Below are 25,222 nucleotides of genomic sequence, written 5' to 3'. Positions count from 1 at the left end.
TTTATAATACTTTATAACTTAAATTAGTTTACTGCTTACTTAAATTAGTTTTCATGGGTAAATGCACATGGTACTGTACATGCATCGCATAGCTGCTTCGTGGTCAAATAGAAAATAACAGTGAGGTACACAGTAAGGTCCTCCTAACACGGGGAAACTAAAATCGAGCTCAAGTTGCCTTAACTTGAACGAGTCGAGTTGCCCGTTCTCCCTCATACGGAGCTACTAAAAATATTCAAATCCCGGGAAACTGAGTAAAAACAGCACAGTCTATAGTTCTCCTTATCTTCCGGTACTATCTTGTTAATCGGGATAGGAAAAATCGAAATTTATCAAAAATACATTAAAATCGTTACAAAGAAATAAGTAAAATAGTTTCTATTATAAAAGTGAAATTGCTACAGAGTTTCAGCTCACAGGTAAATACACAATTTCTTTATTTAAATTGATAACATTTTGAAATGACAATAAAATGACAAAAAATATTGTATACTTTTTTAGTATAATTTCATTGGATTTGAGTCATTTCAATGGAAAAAAAATTCGCAATGAAATGTCTATTTTTCCTCAATAAATATGCCTCTTTGTACGTATATGTTGGATTGATTATTATATTAGTTTATTGTTTTAGTTAAAGTATTGACACGTAGGATTTTGAGTAGTTTCATGAGATCAAAAGGCGAAAACTACGGTTCCGAGAGGCAAAAAATGAACTGTAGGCAAAACAAGAGACAAACAACATGAATTGTTTGTTTCAGGGAATGATTTTCCCCGAATATACTCCACCCACACATGTGCGTCTACGTGACCTAAATTACAGACATTCCAAGCAAGGGGGAAAATCCCTATAGAACATGTACTTGTTTAGGTACATGTTGTGAAAGTAGACCGTAATTTTGAAATTCCTATATATATAGTTGCTTATCCAGGGTCGTCTTAAGTGTATCATGGGCCCCCGAGCCATGTGTTTTTTTCTGAGGCCCTACTTGGCAAATTCCCTTGGTTACTCCTGAAATTTTTGACCACGTGACACTCCATCTTCTTCTGAAACCCCCGAGGGGGGGGGGCGTGCCCGGTCGGGCCCATGTGTTTACCACAAACCCGTCATTTGGGGGAATCAGGGGTGTTATTGCCCCCTCCCCCCGGCTTTCAAAAATACACTAGAAATGGTATATACAGTATATACATACAGTGAGCATATTCTTTGCTTCCCCCCCCCCCCGTTGAACTGACCTGATTTACCATTTCATTCCGTGGCGTCGGCTCAAGCACCCCCGAGAAGCATAATAATGATTTTTATATTCATGTGCAGTTACATATTGGCCGATTAGAGCTTATTCTCACATATTTTGGGTGAAAAATTCAATTTTCTCTTACATTAAAGCTTAGAAAAATTGTCAAATCTACAAGTTCCCATAATATAAAAAATTTGAAGTATTTACTAGCAATCGCGATCATGATATTTATGGAATGAAAATTTAAGAATTATGCGTAATCACTGGCAAATGTGGTAAATGTAGCAAAATTTATCACACTTTATTGAGATGATCCGATATTTTATCACTATTACCAACATATATGTGATACATATAGACTCCAACACTGTTTTCCACTCTCCCACTCAACCTTTCGTTAACTTTTAAAAAGTTGGACGATTCCTTATTCGGCAATTAAAAATGCATCTGTAAAATACTTTTTCATTTTTTAAAATATGATCGTAAATACGAAACAAAAAAAAAACTTCTAATAAAGAAAGAATTTACGTTATCTCTCTCGCATGGAATAAAAAAATTGTCTATTACGAATCGATTCTTAGTTAAGAATGTGGTAGCAAAATTGCCTCTCGATTCTTAACTAAAGATCACATCCGTAGTTAAGAATCAGAAGGTGGTACACCCCCACCCCCCTCCTGTTCCTGCATGAAAAACAGCGCTCATATGGCGACTGATTGTGCGTTGCGGGAATTTTCGCGAGATAATCTCGCTTGTCTGGTATCAGCTTTATACTCACCACTGGCTCATCACCGGTATTCATATCTGGTGGTCAAGAATTCAACGATTTACATGTTTTTAGGGGATCAGATTCGAGACTTGGGAGGAGAAACGACGACCACCGAGTGAAAAAATACTGTACGGAACCACAGAAGAGAGGCCTGAAAGGTTTTTTTCCTTCCTTAACACACCTCTTGCGATCGGGTAATGATAGGCGCGCGGCCACTTAGCAATCTGATGAATGCGTGCGAACGGAGTGTCGTTTGGTGGCTACAATCCGATGTTATATACAAAACAACTCACAATTACGTTTCAAGAATGACATTTCATTTTTGCCGATATGATAAGAAACCGGTACACAAAACGAAGAGTTCAATAGTTCAATTCAATAAGGAATAAAAAAGAATTGCTTTGTGAAACTCACAGAGTTTGAAATATAAATGTTTTAGACTAATTTGTCCGTAATTAAAAATAATTAGATTTCTAAACAAACATGTGAAACTCTGCGCAGTCACAGAGTTGGATACCACACTTTTGTCGATGCAATGAAAATAATCCAAATTTCTCATAAAAATACAGTTTCAGGTTTCTATCATATTTTAAAAATTGGAATAATGAATCAATAAAAATGGTATTCCAAATGAATGTGTAGAAGCATGAGTGAAGATAGACTTAAAGGGTGGAGGGTGGCATGATGGTATAATCATGTAAAAGGTGAAAATCAAGTCCGTTTCAGCTTAAAATAACTCGTGAATCGTAAGTTATTTAGTAAAAGAAACGGCCTTTAGTAAAAGAAATAACGTACATGGGCATGCTATTTGGATATTTTTCTTATTAAAAATTTATGTGTATACGAGTTGAAATGAACTTGGTTTTTTCATCCTGTATATATCTTACAAAACATAAATTAACTTACTAATAATTCCACCAGATCCATATCCGTATGCTCCATAGGCAGCTGCCGATGAATATTGTGTATATGGAGATGTGTATGCGTATTCAGATCCCGCGACAGCACTTCCCGTGACAGCTGCAGCTCCAGCGACTAGAAAGTAAAATTTTCGAATAATTAGTGATATAACTTGATAATGGTAATGCATAATGTTTTGGGCAATAGGTTGTAAAACAGTATCAGCAGATGAACTTCGAGTTCCACCACGATAATAAAATATTACATAACACTTGAACTATCAGGGTTTTAATCCCTCCTAGAACTACCAGTGGTCGAAATGACCGCTTTTGTAAAATACATGATACAGCTGTAAATGTGATCTATTTTCAGATTAAAACAAGTCCCATAAGGACTAGGGTTGCCTGTCTTGAGATATTATCATACAGAAGTTTTCGGCACGGGGCTTCCAATGCCCCCAACTCTGTGAAAAAAATGTTTTGTTTTATTTTTTAAATTTTTATAACGCGCATTTTTCACTAGTTTCAAAATTTGAGTATGTAAGTTGCTTCACGAAAATCGAGTGACATTCCACCCTTCTAATCAGGTGTTCCAATAAGGCAAAACAATGGAGGATTACCAGGGACGCCAGACATCAAGAACATAAGAGAAAACACGTAGGGAATGGTACGTGCATTGCTTTGTATGTTCATGAATTATTGAGGACACGCTTCATAGAAATCCTTAGGGTTCCTCCACCTATGGTCTCCCCTTCCACCCCCATCCCAGCTGGAGCAGTCAAGAAAATGTTCCGTTTGAAGCTAATACTCAATTTACTAGAAGAAAGAACGTGAAGTGTTGTTACAATTTTGTCGCTTTTGTTTCCAAGTGGTTCCAACAGGCAAACCACTATTTTATCATTTATCATATTATAATAAGTGACGAAATGGTTCTATGACTAATACTCACTTATAATAATCGACAAAAAATGTCACTAATTCAATTTAATTTTATTCATCACGTCAACAAACATATATTGCGTAAAACGAAGAATATCCATCCACGGGATCGTTATCGATCCATACTGGTAGACACAATCATTGTTGGGTTAATTTTCAAGCACGAAAAGTAAGTAACAATAATAAACTAATCATAATTAAAAAAATAATGGAAAAAAATAAAACAACAAACAAGAGAAGAAAAACGCAAGACAAAGAAATCATCCATGAATATGGCAGACACATATACGCAGGCACAAAGTATTACATTGAATTAAATTAAGGTTAATGATCTGTCCTATTCATATGAAATAAATTATAAATGAAGCAAATAATTAACATTAAATTAAATAATGGCAACATCGGAAGGTGAGATTCAGAAATGTTTGAGTGATAGGGTAGTGAGATATAGATGGCTTTTTTCTCAGCCAGACATATCAAGGAAACAGTTATTTTCCGGATATTATGCTGAGGTGAGCTTGGAAAGAAAAGTCATCACGTCTCCACCGGGACTCGAACCCAGGTCCTCTTGCATACCGGGCAAGCATGCTACCATCTACACCACTGGAGACACATGAATCTGCCTTCCAAATTTCACACACTGTGTCGTGAGGCGCTGAAGTAGAGGCATTAGTAGCCTCTCTTAACTTCAGGAAATGGCCCCCGGGTGGGACGGTTTAGAGATACGGTTAGAGAGATATAGCATGCTTGCCCGGTATGCAAGAGGGCCTGGGTTCGAGTCCCGGCGGAGACGTGATGACTTTTCTTTCCAAGCTCCCCTCAGCATAATATCCGGAAAATAACTGTTTCCTTGATATGTCTGGCTGAGAAAAAAGCCATCTATATCTCTCTAAACCGTCCCACCCGGGGGCCATTTCCTGAAGTTAAGAGAGGCTACTAATGCCTGTACTTCAGCGCCTCACGACACAGTGCGTGAAATTTGGAAGGCAGATTCATGTGTCTCCAGTGGTGTAGATGGTAGCATGCTTGCCCGGTATGCAAGAGGGCCTGGGTTCGAGTCCCGGCGGAGCCGTGATGACTTTTCTTTCCGAGCTCACCTCAGCATAACATCCGGAAAATAACTGTTTCCTTGATGGGGTAGTGTTTTCCTTTTTTTCCCCTTCTTTCTAGAGCACAATTCAAATAGGGGAAAACTATATTGAATGTTAAAAATACCTTTCAAATCATTTATGGAGAGCAAATATTGTTTGAGACGTTTTTTTAATGCAAATAGTGAAGTGCAGTCAAGAGTTTCAGATGTCACATTGTTGTAAAACCGGAACAAGAAATGTGAAATGATTGCTCTTTGCTGTTTTATGAATAAGTGGTATAGATAAAATGTATTGCTAAATCTACTCGATGTTCTTAAAGTATTGAAAGGTAGGTCAAGTTGATTTTTATTTAGAAGGATTATTTATCCGTGAAAATATAGATAACGAAGCGGTATATATATATAGGGTATACAGGGCGTCCATAATTAAAAGACCCTATTTTAAAGTAGCCTACAGGCGAAACCAGCCATCAGAAAAGTGTGAAATTTTGTGGAGTTATAGTACTTCATGAAGTGTATGGGAATTTGTTTCAGGGGAAAAAAATCAGTTGTACATGTCACCAACATAGGGCGTTTCACTTTGAATACCTGTAGTAAACATGTAAATTTATGTGATACCACGCAGCAGCTGTTATAAAACCTAGAAACATTCGCGGAGATCTTTTTTCTCAATGTGTTTGCTGCTCACGATGACGACTTTACGAGATCGCGCTTTCTTGGTTAAATTATTTTACCGAAACAGTAGCTGCTCTACGGAATATCGGACTTGGAAGAGGATTCGAAAAGATCCAATGAATGTTAAAACCTTCGGAGTATGATAACCAAATTCGAAACCACAGGATCGTTGGCTGTTCGTCCCGGAAGAGGAAGAAAACTCGTTTCTATAGACGCAGTACAGGAGGTTCCGCTTCAGGTGGAAGAAAACAGAGCTGCAAATACTCGTGGCACAAGTGTCATGCGTGTTGGATAGGCCACGTTCAACTGTCCATAAGATCATGCGGAATATCCTCCGATATTATACGTAAAAACTTTCACTTGTGCAGTGGTTGCTTCCACATGATTATGACGCTCGACTCCGGTTCTCACTGCAGTTTCTAGCTCGCGTTGAGGTCGATTCAGAATGGCCTTGGAATATCCTCTGGACAGACGAAGCGCATTTTCACTTGGATGGTGCAGTCAATACTCACAACTGCTGAATTTGGGAACCAGAAAATCCGCACGCTATCTTAGAGGTTCCGTTGCATTCACCAAAAGTGACGGTGGGATGTGGATTTACTGCATCATTTATTATCAGTCCCTATTTCTACGAGGAGTTACGTTCTATAAGTCCAGTGACATATTCGATCACCGGGAAGCGATATGCATTGCTGTTACAGAACCAAATTGTTTCGGCTCTGCAAGCACGTCACTGCCTTGCAGATTAAGAAAATGTTTTTAAAACACATTTTACAGAAGAACGTGTCCGCACTCCCCTAATCTATGGCCTCCCCGGACTTTAATCCATGCGATTTTTGGCTTTAGGGGAATTTGAAACGTCTAGTAAGTCGAGACAATCCAAGAACTTTACCTGACCTTAAAGGCAGTATTTCACGCCACGTGCTGAACATTTCCCCGCACACACTTCGGTCAGTTGTGGAACATGCCATCTTCCGATTTCGCATGGTATCTGAAAATGATGCCCATCATGTGGAACATGTTTTGTTGCAGTAACAATTGTAAGTGCTTAACAATTGTTAAAATTGTAAGTGCTTAACAATTGTTAAAATTGTAAGTGCTTAACAATTGTTAAAATTGTAAGTGCTTAACAATTGTTAAAATTGTAAGTGCTTAACAATTGTTAAAATTGTAAGTGCTTAACAATTGTTAAAATTGTAAACGTTTGCCTAAATGTGTCATTTCTTAATAAAACGCCCTCACAGGTGGCGACATGTGCAACTTATTTTTTTCCCCTCAAACAAATTCCCATCACTTCATGAAGTCCTCCACAAAATTTCACAATTTTCTGATGACTGGTTTCGCCTGTAGGCTACTTTAAAATAGGGTGTTTTAATTATGGACACCCTGTATTTAGGTGACGAAAACGTTCGTATGGGGAAGTGAAAAAATCTTTAGTAAGTGCTGTAATTATTTTTTTTTTGTATTGGAATAATCGGGTGTAAAGTGCTTATGTAATCGCTTCCCCATACAGTCAGGCCATATAATAGATGTGAATGAATAACGCCATAATAAAATGACAATAGGAAAGGTCAATTTACATTTTATACTTTATTGAAGATACTTCTTCTAAAGATGAGCATGTGCACGAAAAGTTAGACGGGCAGTTTTGGCTATGAAAAATAATATTGCATCTAATATCTGCATTGTTATGCAAAGAAAAGCACATAAATTTTGTTTTCGACACGTTAATTTCAAGATTATTTGCAGAAAACCAGTTGCGAACTTTAATTAAGTCATGATTTATGGTGTTCGTTAAAGACTGATGATCTACTGCTAAATAAAGTAATGCAGTATCATCAGTGAATGTTATAATTTCAGCAAATAAATCAAGGTTACAGAAATCATTGATAAATATAGTAAAAATAAGAAGTGACCCTAATATGATAATAGACAAGAGAAGTCCGATAAATTACAGTTTCTCTAAGGTTAATATACAACTTTTACTCCCACATATTCGATCCTTTGATACATCAACCTGGGCCTGCTGCCACAAAATGCATGGTTGAAAATAAAGGTATATAGACAGATCGGCACGGTGCATTTCCGTACATGGGGAATTCGGGGACACTTCCGCAAAACATAGGCCCTTCTTGCCTTTCTTTTTCTGTTTTTCTTCCTGTCCCTTCCTTCTTTTCTTCTCTACCATAAATGGCCCAAAGTTATAGACTGTATCTACACGAAACTGTTCCAATGAAATTCTCTCTCATGAATATTTGTGATTGAAATTATTTAAGTGATGAAATTTTATATTTATGATGCGGATTTTTTTGTCATGTTTTTTATTTTGTGAAATATCAAGAATTGTATCAAGCAAAAGCAAAATAGTCTAAACTCCCTAAAGAGAAAGTCGCGTGCTTTGAAACTTTTAATAAAAATCAACACGCAACGTTATCTATATTTCATATTTTGGTCAGATTTGCAATACTCCATCAGCACCTTTAGTGGATCCAGAAATGATGTTTACATAACTCTGTAATGAGTTCGATAGGCTCTCAATTGCATTTACTTGGTGAATGACAATCCAGGCGTACAGACGATCACTCATACTTTTTCAAGTAATTTTTCCTAGGTTTAAACAAATATGTTTTGATATTGTCATTCTGGAGTCATATTTTCGTCTTGAAAGAAGATATCATTTAATGGGTGAATACATCATTATGCATGCTGAAATATTCCCTTCATTTCTTGCCCTATAGATCCGAACAGTAGAAAAATCCCCAGATCACAACGCTTCCTTCTGAAGCTTGCACATTAGTTGCAGTAAAATATTAAACATTTTTTTTCCTAGGCAGTGTACTGCATGTGAAAATAATTCTCCATTAAAACTACGCTCTACATACTACTAAAACTACAACCACAACAAAACTACAACGTACTACAATGTAAAAATGTTGGTCATTTTCCTCAATGGGGAAACAGATCAATTTTTTCAAAATTATACTTTGACTAAATACGAATTAAAAATGTTTTTTTCGTTCTGAGCCAGCCAGGGGCGTACGGTTTGGAGGGGAGTACAAGGAACTTCTTACACAGAAATTTCGAGTTACTTAGCTATAGAAAGCATTTTAAATTAACAGAAATTGATTAAGATAGCATGCAAAGTTATTTTACTTTGATATTTTAATTTTTTTACAGAAATATTTAAAAACAAATTCAAAGTTTTTGTTATCTTGGATGAGGCACGGCCCCTATGCCCTCTTGCATACGTCTCTGTTCTGAACACCTCGATATTCAGAAACTAAAAACCTTTTATAAACTAAACTCAAGCTGAGCATCCACAAGTGTGAAACACTTCCAATTAAAATACCTGCCTTTATTACCAAAGAGAGTTCTTTCTCAATTATATCCTTGATGTCAATTTTTCCCCGGGATGGTATTTTCAGCATGAATTTCAAGATTGCTGGTGGAAATACTATTTTGGTACAATTGATTTATTGATAGCGAATGAAATGGCATCAATAATATAGTACTTTATATTGTGTTTGATGCAATATTTCATTATAAAAGCAAAAAAAAATCACCACTCTAAAACAGTGTTTCCCTAACGTTTTTGAGGCATCCCCTATCCCTTTTTTTAGACAGAAAATTTCTCAATGCCCCCCCCCCCCCACCGATGCGAGGTAATCCTAATACACTGTGATTTAAAAAAAAAAATAAAAAAAATCATATTTTACTGTATAAAAATTGCAATTATTTAAATCAATCAAAACAATAATCATTATAGCACAATAATAATTTTAACGGAACTGTTTTCAATAAATCCGGCGCTGTCATCAATTTATTCACTGATTTTCGGCTCTGTTAGAGCCCTTTCACATGGAGCGGATACGGATGCGGTTCTGGAAGAAGTTTTAACTACGTATTGATACATACGGAGCCTTTCAGACGAGGCGGAATGCTCCCGCAACTTGGAAGTGTTCGTGCGGGTCCGGATGGCATCCGCATGTGTCAAAACTTAAGTGCAGTCCGTACATGCACGTTTTGTATATTAGGTTATATGGAGCTATACACACGACACGGGTCCGTATGGAGTTTGCCCGCATTATTTGCTACTTTTAAAGATGATTTACCATGGAATTCGTTTAATTATTTGCCGTAAACACCCTTAAAAACACCATATGAAGGTCCCTGTTCATCAATAGGATGTACCACATACGTTTATCCATCCGTTTCCTTCTGAGATAAAGGAGATATAGCTACTTTAACTTCCCACGTGTCACATACTATAATACGAGGATTTTTTTAATTAAAATTTAAAAAAAATATATATGGCACAAAATATGTGTAAATTTTGGTGATTTTTGAAAAAGTTGCATGTTTGTTGAAGTTAAAATTAAATAAAGAAATAACCATCAATTAAAATCCTAAAAGCTCGTGGTAAATTACCCTAAACTGGAATGACTGCCTTTTTTGAGGTTTTTCTATGATGCTTTGCCTAGGCTGCTGGGGATTTTGCTAAAGGTAGCCTCACATCTCAGCTTTCGATTTCTGGTTTAAAAAAAAGTTATGATGATAAGGAAAGGACAACGAATTTTTTTCGCGTGGCACATAGTTACCCCCTGGGGGATGCCATCATTTTTCTCGCATGTCACACTCATTTTTATTGAATTCCGGTTGTTAACTTTACTTAAAACCTTTTGGAAAAATTATTTCTGCCCAAAATTAGGTCATTTTTGAATTTTTAAATAAAATAATCTCTGAAACATAAAAAATCGGTTAAGTGCCCTGTGCGACCAAGATAAATATTGTCGTGCCCTGTGCGACCAAATCCTTTTTTATTGTTCACTTCCACAACAAGGGGCCATCCCTCATGTCGTGGCATTATAATTGAATTGCTATTCCATTTCTGTAATCCATCTACTACAGAGATTATGTAATATTTAGTTTAGTATGTAAGATGGAAAGCAAAAAGACCTTTTTTTTAAATTTATTTAAAATCGTTTTTATATTTTTTTATACCGTTCAAATCGTATGAACTAATTTAGTTCATCGAGACGAAAACTTGAATATCCATCTTGAGAGTAACATTATACAGTAAGACTTCAGTATAACGTTGACCACGTTTAACGTCCCTATAGCGTCATTTTCTTTTGGTCCTGCTAGTACAATTTGTAAAAACTTTAATTCGTTATTATGTCACCCCGCTTATGAAGTCATTTTTATTCGGCCCCGAGGGGGGACGTTATACTGAAGTATGGCTGTAATATCAACTAAGACAGTAGCTTCCAACGGTACTTAGAGATCAGAAAGGGTTGCCGCTAACTTCTTCAGATATTCTTTTCATAACTTATGGTTTTCGCACACCAAAAAGTTCCTGTGGAGAACACAATATTTACAATTCAGCCCATCACATCGTTTGACAAGCTGTTCTCGCACTAGACTCCTAAGACAGTTGCGGTAGTATAAAAACTTGATGAAAATGAGTAAAATAGTAGGTCGAAAATTTATAATTCGTTATATTTAAAATATGATCATATTTGACGACTTCGATGAGACGATGACTAGTCCAGTGTTTCACAAACACTTTCGCTACAGGCCATTCGATAACATAACATAGGAAAAAGTCATTACAATTAAATCGTTACAGTTTTGTGAAAAAACAACAAGTGTGAAAAATTTTCTGAAGAATTGGGCGATGGGACAAAAAAGGTTGGGGAAACTTTGATCTAGTGCAAATTAGAAGTTTTGTTACAGATTCATAAAAGGTGAACAAACGTCCCGTTTTCAGGGACAGTACCGGTTTATAACTAATGCTTAGAGGTGTCGCGAGTTCAATACCCGTTTCGTCCTTGTAAGAAACTTTCCTGACACAGAGGGTACTACAGAAACGGCAACATAACCACTGAAAAAGATTGCTGCAGCAGAGTCCCACATCGATTGGTTAGCGCATCAACTGTTCCGTGAGTATGAAAAAAAAGTCTGTCGTTCGGAATCGGCAATAAATTCTAGGTCCTGGTATAATTTTTGCTTCCCTTCGTCGTGGAAATTGGCAAGTATAGTTCCCATTCATAAAAAGGGCGACCCATCCAATGTAACTAACTACAGACCAGTTTCGATTCTAAGTTCATTCGTCAAAATTCTTGAATCATTGATTTATGAAAAACTGTATAATCACTTTGCGCCTTCGTTGAGTCCGTTTCAGCACGGTTTTGTTCGCAAACGCTCAACTGTAAACAACCTTGCGAACTTCACCCATGATCTGTCGGTTGCTCTTGACAATGGGGAACAGATAGACACCATATACACAGATTTTGAAAAGGCTTTCGATCGCGTTGATCATCATGTACTCTTAACGAAATTACGCTCACAACTTTGTTTGTCAAATGAATCTATAGCTTGGTTCGCTTCCTATCTGAGTGACAGAACAAACATCGTTAGGCTACCATCAGGACATATTTCTAAACCATATACAAGCACGTCTGGTGTTCCTCAGGGGTCCAATCTTGGTCCGTTACTTTTTCTCATCTTTGTAAATGACTTACCGTTATCTCTTCAAAATAGCCGCTGCCTCATGTTTGCTGATGACCTAAAATTTCATCGATCAATTCAGTCCATAGAAGACTGCTTGGCTCTTCAAAATGATATTTTGCATCTTAATGATTGGTGTCGTGACAACAACCTTGGTCTGAATGTTTCAAAGTGCAGTGTCGTTTCATTCACGCGAAAATTACATCCATTACATTACGATTACACCGTAGATACAGCGGCTATAGAAAGAAAGAGCATGGTAATGGATTTAGGTGTAATCTTCAAGACTGATTTGAACTTTAGCGCTCACGCGGAAAGTGTCTTGTCGAAATCCAACAAGTCACTTGGCTTTCTCGTAAGGTCGTCTGGGCCATTCACCTCAGTTCCAGCGATGGTACGGCTGTATTTCGCGTATGTCTTGCCCTCACTTGAGTATGGCTCAGTGATATGGGGCCATATTCCTGCAGTGATGAACGTACGTATTGAACGTGTACAGAAAAAGTTTTTGAGGTCATTATTCCGAAAGTCTTTTGGTGTGTACGTCCCAGATGCGCCTACTTCGGATCTTCTCTCTTTTTTCAAGATGACATCTCTCTATTGCAGACGTACTAAGCGAGATCTATCATTCCTTCATAAAGTTCTTCACGGCAGAATCGACGACTATTATTTGACGAGCCTAATTAATATCTCCGTGCCATCTCGCGAGCGACGGGTTCATAGTTCCCGAAATGTCTTTTATTTTCCTCGTGCACGCACGAACATTTTAAATGCTTCACCAATTTTGCGAGCATGCAAGCATTATAATACGGGTGAATTCCCTGATATATTTCACAGGAATTCCATGTTCTACTAGGTACTATATGAATTTGTATATATTTTATGTTTTCTCATCTATTTTGGTCGTTTGTCTTTCTCATATTGAATTCACAATGTTTGCTTCCGTTGCGCATATATATTTTTGTATTATACAATTGTTGATTTTTTCTTTAACGTGTAAATTATTATTATTTGCTTTTCTATTGATTTCCATTACTTTTCCCATCTCTGTAATTGGGCTCAGCCTGTTGAGGTGTGTAAATAAATAAATAAATAAATTAGCCCTCGTGTGCAGAAAATTACCATGGTTCGACAAAAATGATCAAATGACATTTTGAGCATATACAAATTACTGTAGCAAAAAATTATTTCAGGAGAAAAAAATCATTCATCACGGCGTGGGGTGATCATATTTCGTTAGAAAAATATGCAAAATTTGAATTTTATAAAGAAAAATACATCACTGAAGATGTTGGCACAACTACCAACCTTTTTCAAAAATTTCTGAAAAATTAACGAGGGGTGGGCAATGACGGGATAATAGAAATCGCAGCGAACTGAACTCTAATTGACCGAAAAAATGTTTAATATGGAAAATACACGAGATGAAATTTTTATAATTATCAAAATATTTATAAATTATGAAAATTACCTTCATTCGCAACTTCAGTAAAAATTTTTAATTCAAATTAGCATGGTTGAAATATATAGAAAAATTGTATAAAGAAAGTCGGAACGGCCAAATTTACGTGAAAGTACGAGAATGTCCCGTAAAATAAGGGACACGTGGCTACCCTACTGATAATATGCTATAAATTAGTGTAAAGTTGAAAAACGCGATTTATACTTTTAATACTATTTCTATGGTTGTCATGTAGCCTTCTACACTTATTATAATAAAATTATTTTTCAATTATGCTGATATATGTGGGATGACTATACGTCCCGTACTTCTCGGAACATCCCCGTATTTTCACGTAATTTTCACCATCCCGACTTTTTGAAAGAAAAAAAATGCCCCGTTTTTTTATCTGGATTTTCAATCAAGCCAACTTGAATTTTTATTCTTCATTGAAATCAAGTATTAAAACTATCTTACTCCCGACAATAAATAAGAAAATTCATCTTGCATATGGCCCGTGATACACATGCTACTAAGTAGCACGAAAATGGTATTCTTTCGTGCTATTTATTAACATGTGTATCAAATTGTGGCCTCCCCCACCCCCCGTATCTCCAGCCATGTTGGCATTAAAGTCAGAATCGACATAATTGAAGTTATTTGTCGTATAAATGAAGAATTTTAACATTAAAATCTACAGGGAGGAATTGTGATCTCAGTGTTGCCAGAAAAAATAGTTTTCTAGAGTAATTTCACTCCTCTCCAAAATTTTAAGGGATAATTTTGTGTAGAGAGGAATATTTATTTTTTATTAAAATAAAAAATAAATTAGATATGACTATCTTCCCCCAATTTATTATTATAATTTCATAACAATTTTATTTCAATTATTTACATCGATTGGATTTTATCTTTATTGAGGAATTTCCCTCATCATTGGGGGAATTATATAATTTGTGTCAAAATATATTGCCATATGTTCATATTTTATAATTTATCCAGCGAAATTATTTCTTTCAGTATTTTAACGATAAATTAGTCGACATAGCAGCTCGAAATAGTGCACTGAAAGTGTAAAAATAATTTTAGCTAGGTTTTCGGGTAAAATACCTCACTATGCGTCGTATAAATGTAAAAATCCCATAAAGGAGATAAAGAAGGTCGTATAAACGGTATCTACTGTATTCCTGTAGTTTCATATATATTGGTGATATGAGGGAAGTTTCTATACAAAGGAAAAAAGGAAATCTATAATCGAAAGATTACTCTATTCATCAAGATATCGCAAAAGAAAGGATTTGTCCTAGTAAAGAATGGGGAAGGATTTGGTCGCTCAGGGCACGACATCAAAGAATCAGTTTATTGACATTTTTAAGTAAAGAAAGCATTTATTTTTATTTTTGGAAAATTTTAATTCTCTGAAACATTAGCAAAAATAGAGAAGACTTAAAACTCGAAAATATAAGGCTCTTCTTAAAAAAATAACACTATAAATATAACATCATTTCTCTTAATCCTTTAAAAAGTTGTTGTCCCTGCTAATATGTCAAGGTTTCTTGATTTTCATTATGATTCGGCACCTCGGATACCAAATTTCGTCATCTGGGTCAGGCCATGAGTAAATTTGCTAATTTCTTCATGCCACCATTTTTTATCAGAATATGATAAAAAATGGTGAGCATCTGTTTGTTTCTTATCACACTAAGAGCCTCTTCAAGTGTTTCATTTGAGTAATTGCGGTAGGGTCGACTACCCAGCTTCCCCCACATACTCGCGAGTCATTGCTGGGACAATAACAAACTAGTGAAAAAAAGGCAAAAATTCTGAAAAAACAGGTGGCACAAAGTCACCACCCGAATCCCCATTTTTTTGTTTATGCGTCATATTTCTGCCAAAGTGCAGTATTTTTATAATTCATAGAGGTATTTCTTATCGTAATTAACTTCTACTTGGAAAGATTAAGTTATCTAGTGTCCACGAAACACACACTGTCTGCACCAGGAGAGGTTTATACGCACTTGAAAAATTTCGTGTAAATCACAATATAACCTAAAATATTCTCTAGACAACAGCTGACAGCTGATGATGCAATAAATGCTGTCGGTGGATCACCCACAGCTCCTGAATCGGCATGAAAATTTTTGAAACCGATTGGTCATCCATACGCTCCCGGAAGCACTTGCGTCCTAAAATCAGTGAATGGCACATAGTCGAAATCTTGGCACAGTCACCCCAGTTTACGGTATGTAACACCATTGTGTTGAGAGATACACAGAGTTTCAAAACACTTAAATGAAAGATGTTTGAAAAAATGTTTCTTATCTAACAAAAAACTTAGTTTTGAGAAAAAAACATTTTAGTGAAAAACATTAGCATGTGTAATGGCTGCCAGCAATTTATATTAAAATATTTTAAGAATATTTTTAGTACAGGTAGAAGCTTCCTTTCGTCCATACTTCCCAATTTTATTTTTAAATAAAATAAAACTTTAAAAAAATTAAATACTATATGTAACAACGCGCTATTCATGTTAAGTGTTCACTGGGTGAAAACAAAATGAGTCTAAAGCTCCGTGTGTAAGGGGCATTACATACGTTAAATCAGCTTTTAATTTTACCAACGGTTACAAAGATGCAGACTTTTCATTTTTTGAAACATTAATGATCCATATGAACCCTATTGCCTGACATACGACGAAAGTAAGAGCAGTGCAAAATTTTTGTTCTGAATTTCTTAATACAGGATAAAGTTCAGTTGTGTTTTATTATAAATACAAATACAAGGCCACAACAGGCAAAATGCCCAACGAGGTGGCCGAGAAAAAGATGTACATAACAAATACGGATGTCATATATTACTAAAATACAGCAACCCAATCAAAAATGCAATTACAAAAAGTATAAACAATATATATATACATGATAAAATATATTATATAATGCCCATAAGATATATTATATAATGCCCATAAGATATATTATATAATGCCCATAAGATATATTATATAATGCCCATAAGATATATTATATAATGCCCATAAGATATATTATATAATGCCCATAAGATATATTATATAATGCCCATAAGATTTATTATATAACGCCCATAAGATATATATATGGTTGTCTTATTCTAAGTATGGATAGCTTCTCGATTTACCCCAACATGTTTATCGTATTTCTTTTTCAACGTGTCAATTGTTTTAACATTTACTACTCCTGAGGGTAAGCTATTCCATTTATTAACAACCCTATTAGAGAAAAATTCCCTGCGACATGACAACCTAGAATTGGTCGTTACCAATCGATAGTGGTGTCCCCTTGTAAAAGCAGTTGAATGAAGGTGAATTGATATATCATGGTCCATCCCATTGAAAATTTTGAACACTTCGATCATATCTCTCCGACACCTGCGTTCATCCATTGTAAACAAATTCAAAAAATGAAGTCTCTCTTCATTAATCAAGCCCCGTGTGCCAACAAGAACATGCGTAGCCGTTCTCCGCACCCCTTCAACCAATTCTACGTCCCTCTGTAGGTGTATGGTCTTCAAAACCTCACAGTATACTCCATAGGACGAACTAATTCTCTGAAAAGCGGAAGAATGACTTTAAGAGAACGTGAAGAGACCTTTTTCCAAATGAAACCGAGCATTTTATTCGCTTTTTGGACCACCGCTGGACAAGTTCACAAAACCTTAGCCGATCGTCAATGAGAATTCCCAAATCGGTGACCCTAGTTGCATTCGAGATAATGACACCATTCAACTCGTAAGAGAAACGTGGGTTGTTTGAACCAAAATGAGCGACCATGCACTTTTCAACTTCTCTTCATGCTCCATTCATTTGCCCATGTTCCAATCCTGTTCAATTGGGTCTGGAGCTACTCCCTATCGCTTTGATTCCCGACTACCCCCATTAGCTTCACGTCATCTGCGAATTTGCTAGCAATCCCATCAATAGCCTGATGGAGTTTATCGATAGTGAAAAAAGTATGGGACCAAGTTCCTTGAGGAACGCCTGTCCAATCAGAGAATTCCCCGTTCACCGTAACCAGTTATGACCTATCTCTCAACCACGATTCTATTAATTCACAGCAAGTTACCTCCAATTCCAATCTCGTGTAAACGCTTTAAGAGTTTACCATGCCGGACCCGATCGAATGCTTTCTAGAAATCAAGGTAAACATAATCTAAATTTTTTGCCCTTATCCAAAGCCTTAGTCACGCGTGATCATAGATGCAAAGGTGGTTAGTTACACATTACTTCCTCTTCCTGAACCCATGCTGATTATCCCAAAATACATTATTCTCGTCTATCCACTTCACCAATTGCCTTTTCATAATAGTTTCTAAAATTTTCGCGATGGAGTTCGTCAATATCACTGGACGATAATTGGACACGGCTTCTATACTACCCTTTTTAAATATCGGAACAAAATTAGCAAGTTTCCAATCCCTTGGGGCGATACCCTCAGCAACACTACTCCTGCGAATCTGTGCGACTGGCTCCAATAATTCATTAGCACATTCCTTGAGGACCCTGGGATAGATATCATCTGGTCCTGGTGCTTTGTTTGCACATACATTTCTTAGAAGATTTAGGTCCTCTACATCTTGCACATGAATATCGTTGATAGTTTTATTATCCCATGCAACACCCGTACATTGAATATCATTTTCTCTGTTAAAAACTGACGCAAAAAAGCTACATTGCTCTCTACCCTATACCCTCATATCCAGAGGGGACCAACTGTCCCGTTACATCCATTATTGACGTACCTAAAAAATTGTTTTGGGTCAGAGGTAATGTTATCTGCCAACCTAGATTCAACTTCCTTTTTACTATCCCTAATTGCTTTCTTCAACGCCTTTCTTTTATCAGTAAAGAATGACAGGTCCGTCAACCACTTTTACACTCTCTGAATGCTTTTTCTTTTCAAGTTAAAGGTTATGAACGCTATCCATGAACCATACGGGACGCAATGTAAAAACATGCTTTTGTCGAACAAAGGGTATGACGTCGTGCAAAACAGAGGACGGCTTCGTACTAAATTCTTCCCATTGACTTTCCACCCCGATTAATTCCAACCGGTCTTTGAAAACGTCTGCTAACCTTTCTCTCAAAACATCAAGGTTAGATCTCCGAAAACAAGGAACCCATCTTCTGTTACCTACCTTACGGAAAGAAAAAAATGTTGGTATGAACATTGATAGTTTTTAACCAGAACTGTTGAAAATCAACTTAAAATTTCAGCATCACTTGCGGATATTGGTTCATTTATTTATCCGTTTAACTTCGAGGATAAATCTTAGATTGTTTCTCAAAAAACTTTGAAGATCCCAGACACTTTCAAGTATATGTACATTATTAGTGTAAGAGTGGAGAAGGGTCCCTCTCTTTTCGAGCTCTAACAGTCTGAGCTGGTCGTCTTTTCGGCGTTTCTGATAAATTTGACTCACCCGAAATTTTACTCTTTTTGAATAAGTTTTGCTAAAAGAAAGGACAAAAAACCAGATAATTTTTATTTGCATTAAACTCAGTTCATCACCTGGAACTTTAGGTTTGTTTCATTAAATTTACTGAAGAACAATATCGAAGAACTAAATTCGGAAAGCGACGGTACTGATTGTAAATTTATGACAGTTGTTAATGACATCCCAGATCAGACACACAAGCTTTACGTTTGCCTCATCGGTCAGAAAAATAATCCCGTCATAGAATGAAGCAATATTTGCGAAATTACGACCGAATTGGTTTTATTTTTAATTTGAGAGCACAATGTGGATAAATTTAATTGTAAACGCCGAATTTGTATTTAAAAAAAAATTTCGAAAAGCAAATCATCCTTAGAAGGAAAAAAGAAGACATTTAGGGACGGGGCTTTTTGAGTAAATGTCCCCAAATTAATTTTTGTTAATTAATGACGTTGTGCGGATCTGTTGCTAAACCACTCTATTTTTCACTAAGTATTTGTAAGACAAAAATATATTATTTCAATGCATTATACCACCTTTTAGAGATTAGCCCGTCTTATGAAACATCTTGTATGTTTCCTTACGTCTGAAATGTATCGAAACATGAACAATTCTATACCTTGGTTTTTAGAAAAGAAAATTAATTTTTATTTCGTAAAAAATGCATTCATTTATAGAATACTGTATTTAGAATCTGATTCAGTAACGAAAATTTCAACTGCAGTTAAAAGCACTACTCGATAATTCTAGATAGAAGTAGTTTTTAAAAATTAACGGGATAAGACTTGAAAAAAAAAAAATCTAGTTTTTTTTCTAAAGGATTTCTTTCAACGAATTAGGAAAAGTAATGGAGGGAAATTTTGAAAAATGGAGTTGTGAATGGTGATCAAAGTTGAAAAACCTGTCAAACTGCCAGAAATACCATATGGGGTAGTTCTAGTGTTGACCCATTTAATCAAAATATGACAAATCTCTGAAACAAGATGCTTGATAGACGGATTGTTCACCTGTCTTTGTTGCGAAAACCAATTAAACGTGAGATACTACTGGAAAAATGAAGAGGCGGTAAACCACTGTGCAAACTGGTGTCCAAAATTGTATTTACATACATAAAATACATGGCTAATTTCAATAGTTTTCTTGGGAAACGAATGAAAGACAAACATTACTATAGTTATTTAATCGAATTTGGGCAAAGAGTTTCAGAAATGCAAAAAATAGCATCACGTCATGAAAAAATGGACTAGTAGTTCTTTGCACTCTTTGAACACTTGCATCTCAAGATTTAATGGTGGTGTGTATCAACTACTAAACCGGACGCATGCACCTCGTCTATATTCCTCTGCGGAACTTCTAACGAATTGGTACATGCTGGAATGTGTGTGTATTTATAGTGAACCTTCCGTGAAATTTGTTTCTGTGTAATGCTTGTTACGTGTAGTGCTACCATCTGCAATCAATTTTTAAACTATCATTTTTTTCTGAGCTCATAGTGAGTGAAGTGTAATGAATGAATAATTGTATCGTTGTAGGACTGTTGCTCTATGCGGCGAGACTTTTTAATGGGGAGATCGGCTTGCATTCGCGCCTACAAGTTGGGAAACGTAGAAAACCAACTTCAGCCGACCGCCACTGCGGCGACGGTGGAATTTGAACCCGGATCCTCGCGATGCGAGTCCGTTACTATGACCACTCGACCACCACAGCGGCTGGTGTATATCGAATGGAAACAGTTTCGTATTACAGATGAACTTCGGTTTACTAGTGCCTCGGTTAACGGGTGTTTCGATATTACGAGCAAAAATTTTGCGTTTTGTTTACGTGATCCCTATTGAACCGATGTGTTTTCGCTTTCACCCCCATACGTACTGTGGAATTGTGCGCATTTTGTATAGCAAACAGAATAAACCTTACTATTCGAGAGTTTCGGAAAAGCCATTTCAGCATCGTGCTCTGGCTTAGGATTATCGAGAAAGGCTGGGATGGGGTCACTAAGAGAACCCCTAATTTTGCTTGGAGAAAACTGCGGGCTGATCGCGTTATTGCAAGTGGCTTTGAGGGGTCAGCTCATGAACAAGAGGCACCAGTTGTCGAAGAAATTGTGTCCTTTGAGAAGACTATGGGATTGGAGGGGAATGAAGACGGCATTCAAGAACTAGTGAAGGAACATGACCAGGATTGACCACGAACGAATTGATGGATCCCCATTGCGTGCAACGGCAGCATCTCGTCTGAGGAAGACGAAGAAAGAAATGAAAAATCTCCTTTTATCGATGCTTGAAAACCCTGTTACGTTTTTTTCAATGTGGTAAATAAAATTGAATTGAATCTCTCGGTTCAAATGAGATTAGAGGAAATATATAAAATGTGGGACCCCGGCAAAATTTTATAGAAAAGAACCAGCAAAATAAAGCTAAAGCAGTCGAACAATAAATCGATGATGCAATTTATGAATTTCCGCGAAATCCTGAAAAGGAGGCAAAAGCAATAAGCATCATTGGATCGGTTCCTTTGTTTTGAAGTCTCACAAAAAAAAAAGATTGTGGGGAATCAGCTGATAATGGTGAGTCGTTCTAAACAATAGTCTCTCTACTCTCTCGTCGTTTAGATAACGACGTTAAACGTTAATTTGTAAACATTATTGTATTGTATGTTTTCTTTATATGGTGATATCATTATTTATTATATGATTATTGTGTTGTGTTATTGATTAAATGTCGTTTTTATCAGTGAATTTTGTACGAATGAATATGTGTGGAACAAATCATCCGAGTTTACATTATTTTCTATGGAGAAATTTGATTCAATATACCAGCGATTCGAATTACGAGCACGTTCACGGAACAAGTCATGCTCGTAAACCGAAGTTTTATTGTACTGTATTTCGGAAAGTTCCTGAAGTGAAGAGATTTGACCGTTTGAAGGATGGATACATATTGGTTAGCATGTCATGATGGCTGGGTATTTGAAGAAGAAAGTCTGTGGCCTCCAAAAAAAAATTTCAAAACCACGAAATTGTAATTGGGGAAGCCTGGATAAAGGTCGTCGAAGAATAGTAACTGCTGCTTGCGATCGCTATCCTTCTCTTACTGCTCGCCGCAACAGAAAGTCGACTGCTTGCTAGCTAACAGGTTACCGCCGCCACTGATTCTTTTGTACCATTACAAAATGCTTACTTAAGGGCTAGTAAGAGAAAAGCTTTCGTTTCAGAAATAAACCCGCTTGAATTGCTGCAGGGAAAATGAGAGATGAAATCAACAACATTGAAACTACATTCTCTAGTGACGCGAGTCGAGATCCAATTTATCCAAGATGAAGTCTTAAAGCACTGTTTAAGCCTATTTTGATTCGCATTTGAGTTTGACTATTTACATGTGGATATGATAATACTTATACATATTTTGCAAAAGTTGGTGAATTTCCTGAAAGCGAAACTATCCAGTGAGTAAACAAGCTGACTAAAAAGATCTTCAATCGTTACTCATCACACACTTTTTCCGTTACACATATACTGTATTTACTAAGTTAGCGTGTATCATGATATTGTTAATGTCTTACTATTTTTACACGCGGGTTTTGGAGATTATTTTATGTTTATTGGCTTGTATACTAAAGTAAAATTGGGGCAAAAACTTTATTTAACATTATAAAAGCTGGCGTATTGTTTAAATAAAGAATAAATAAATAAATTTAATTTCAAGCCATATTTCTTTACAATTTGGCTGATCACTCCATACCATTTTGTGAACTGGCTAGCTAAAGTCCGAAATGATCAGATATTGGCTGGTCAATTTACAGCGAAATTTGCCAATACGCGAAATGGCCGGCTAATTCGCAAACTGGTAGGACTTCGTTCTTTGGCCGTAACATATTTAAACACAAGAAGTTGCATGACAATGTTTTAACCCTCTTATCAGCAATGCCGAGATATCTCGCCTCCTTAAATGCCTCCTATTTCACCAATGTTGAACCTAAAGATTTTTTAACTCGCACTTCTCAATCAAACAGGCTTTTCAGCCCCCCCCCCCCCCGTTCCTACCTGTCAGATCAATTGGCAGTGGGCAGAGCCTGCTTTTGTCCACATTTTGATAATATGCTCGTAGAAAAAGAGATGCATTCGATTTTGATCTTTTCCTTTGTCTAAGTTGATACGAGAATATAAGCTCCGTATACATGGCGATCCCATAATTCTCCTTTCCGCATTTTACTGGATAGCCGTTCAAAATAAGAGCATACATCGAATTAGAACAAGCATCCAAATAACGCGCAGAACTCAGACACGCCATTCATGTTGCAAATGGTCGTTATTGGAAAAAAGTTAACTTTTTGTACGGACTGTGCTAAAAAAATCTAATTGAAAAGTGTTGCTTGTCTCTTTTGAGGCCCCCCCCCCCGAAAAAAAAATACGCGTTTTTAAGTGATATGTTGGCTGAGATACTTGAATTTAAAAACCGGAGAAAAGTTGGGCAAGAACAGCATAAACGAGGGAAAGAAGCGTCTTGATTGTTTATCTCTCCAAACTTTCTGCGACTTTTTGAATTCAAATATCTCAGTGAAAATTATATTTAGAAACGTGAATATATTTTTTTGTTACCCTTAGGATCGACAGAGCAACTATTATTTTTTTTATGTTCTCAAAAAAACCTAAGGTGTACATATAAAAAGTTATTTTTTTTTATTTTAATAACTTCGCAATATGAATGACGCATATGAGGTTCACAAGTTATTGTGATACTTTTTCTAATTGGAAGTATGCCTCTAGGATCAACGGTTCGTCAGTAATTTGTGACGAGAGAAGTTAGCTATGCACCCTGCATATGATTGAAACAAGAATATATCTTCTGGGTTCATTGTTCTTGTATTTGAGGGTAGCAAAGCGTTTGCAAGTGCTCAAAATGCAAAGAGAGATTTTTCCTTCAAAAAAGATGCGTTTTTTTAACGCTGATAAGTGAAAATGGCCATACCGGTTAGGAGTTAATTAGTCAAAATATTGTGTGAAATATTGCATTATTGCTCGAGTTTCTGTGAATTTATTCATTATATAATTAGTGTAAATTTATTCATATTATCGTGGAAAATTTATTCCAGCTTATTTTTACATTTATCTAATCATATTCCAAACTAGTTATGCTTTTAAATCATGTGAAACTCATGATTGTATTTTGAGGACTGCGGTAAGATATCCATCGCTTCACGAGTTTCCGCTACTGTATAACACGCGATTTTAAAAAGTTGATCTTGAACAAAATTATCACAAGAACCATTTCTCGCAACTTCTCTCAGAAAATGTAGATGGTGGTCACACATGATGGGTGTCTTCAACATGAATTTGTCGTTTTAGAAATAGATAAAGATAGAGAGAGTACAGTATATTTCTTTTATAACCCAAACAAAATTTTAGTAAACCCTTTTTTTTACTAATTTATCTGATTGTGGTTGTGCGTTTTATACAAATACAGTGGAACTTCGATTAACGAGCTTAATTCGTACCGTCTACCATAGGCGGAGATAGACTCGGAAGTCTGGGTGGGGCACGGTCATTATTTCTGGGAAGGAGGGCACGATGATGTCAATTCATGTATGCATATATACGGGGTGATTATAAAAAAACTATCCCGACATATGGGCCCCTAACTATCATACCATTCACAGAAACTGAATGAAATTTTGGCATAAGGTATTTTGAGGTATGCGCTCAAGAATGATATGGAAAACAACAGTGTCACTCTAACAGTTACGGTTACAGTGAGAAAATTTCGAAAATATCAAATGGCAACACCAAGTTTTTTTTATTGGAATGTGATCTCCCCTTTATCTGTGATCTCTTCTACTTTAGAGAAGAAGACAGGACTGGACTAGAATAATGAATCGGAAAAGGAGTATGAGAGGGAATGGGGTCAGAGGAAAAAGCACCATTAAACTCTGTGACAATATCAAGGGAGGGAAATGGTAGTTGGGTCGATGTTAGCAATTTTAAGAGATGAAGGACCAGCTGATTTTGGATGAAGACAATTCCAAAATTTTGTGGGGTTAGTTAGATAATTTGTTTTGTGGTAAAAAATGAGATCTTTAAGGTACGTATCTTATTTCTGATTTTATTACGAGTTCTTATTTCTGAGAGAAGGGGAATTATATTGAATTTGAGTAGTGTGTATGCACTACTGCAAAAATGAATGAACTGCAAAATGAATAATT

The 25,222-nt window shown here is 36.3% G+C and overlaps 1 protein-coding gene and 1 non-coding gene across 2 annotated transcripts in view; both read right to left on the bottom strand.

Annotated features, from left to right (window-relative positions):
• LOC149080503 (uncharacterized) overlaps positions 1-25,222 on the bottom strand; it is a 466,415-nt gene that overhangs the window by 7,194 nt on the left and 433,999 nt on the right. Inside the window, exon 7 of the mRNA XM_089239593.1 lies at positions 2,908-3,036. Coding sequence (XP_089095719.1) covers positions 2,908-3,036 — 129 coding nt within the window. The remainder of the gene's footprint in view (positions 1-2,907; positions 3,037-25,222) is intronic.
• TRNAT-GGU (transfer RNA threonine (anticodon GGU)) lies at positions 4,377-4,450 on the bottom strand. Its single transcript has one exon. It is a non-coding gene; the product is annotated as a tRNA-Thr (tRNA).

This window comes from Pholcus phalangioides, unplaced genomic scaffold (assembly GCF_987345545.1).
Source record: "Pholcus phalangioides strain wild (caught in Gottingen) unplaced genomic scaffold, Ppha-v1.0 ptg000011l_1, whole genome shotgun sequence".
Classification (NCBI taxonomy): domain Eukaryota; kingdom Metazoa; phylum Arthropoda; class Arachnida; order Araneae; family Pholcidae; genus Pholcus; species Pholcus phalangioides.
Note: the sequence above shows the minus strand (reverse complement) of the source record. Positions and strands in the feature narration are given on the sequence as shown.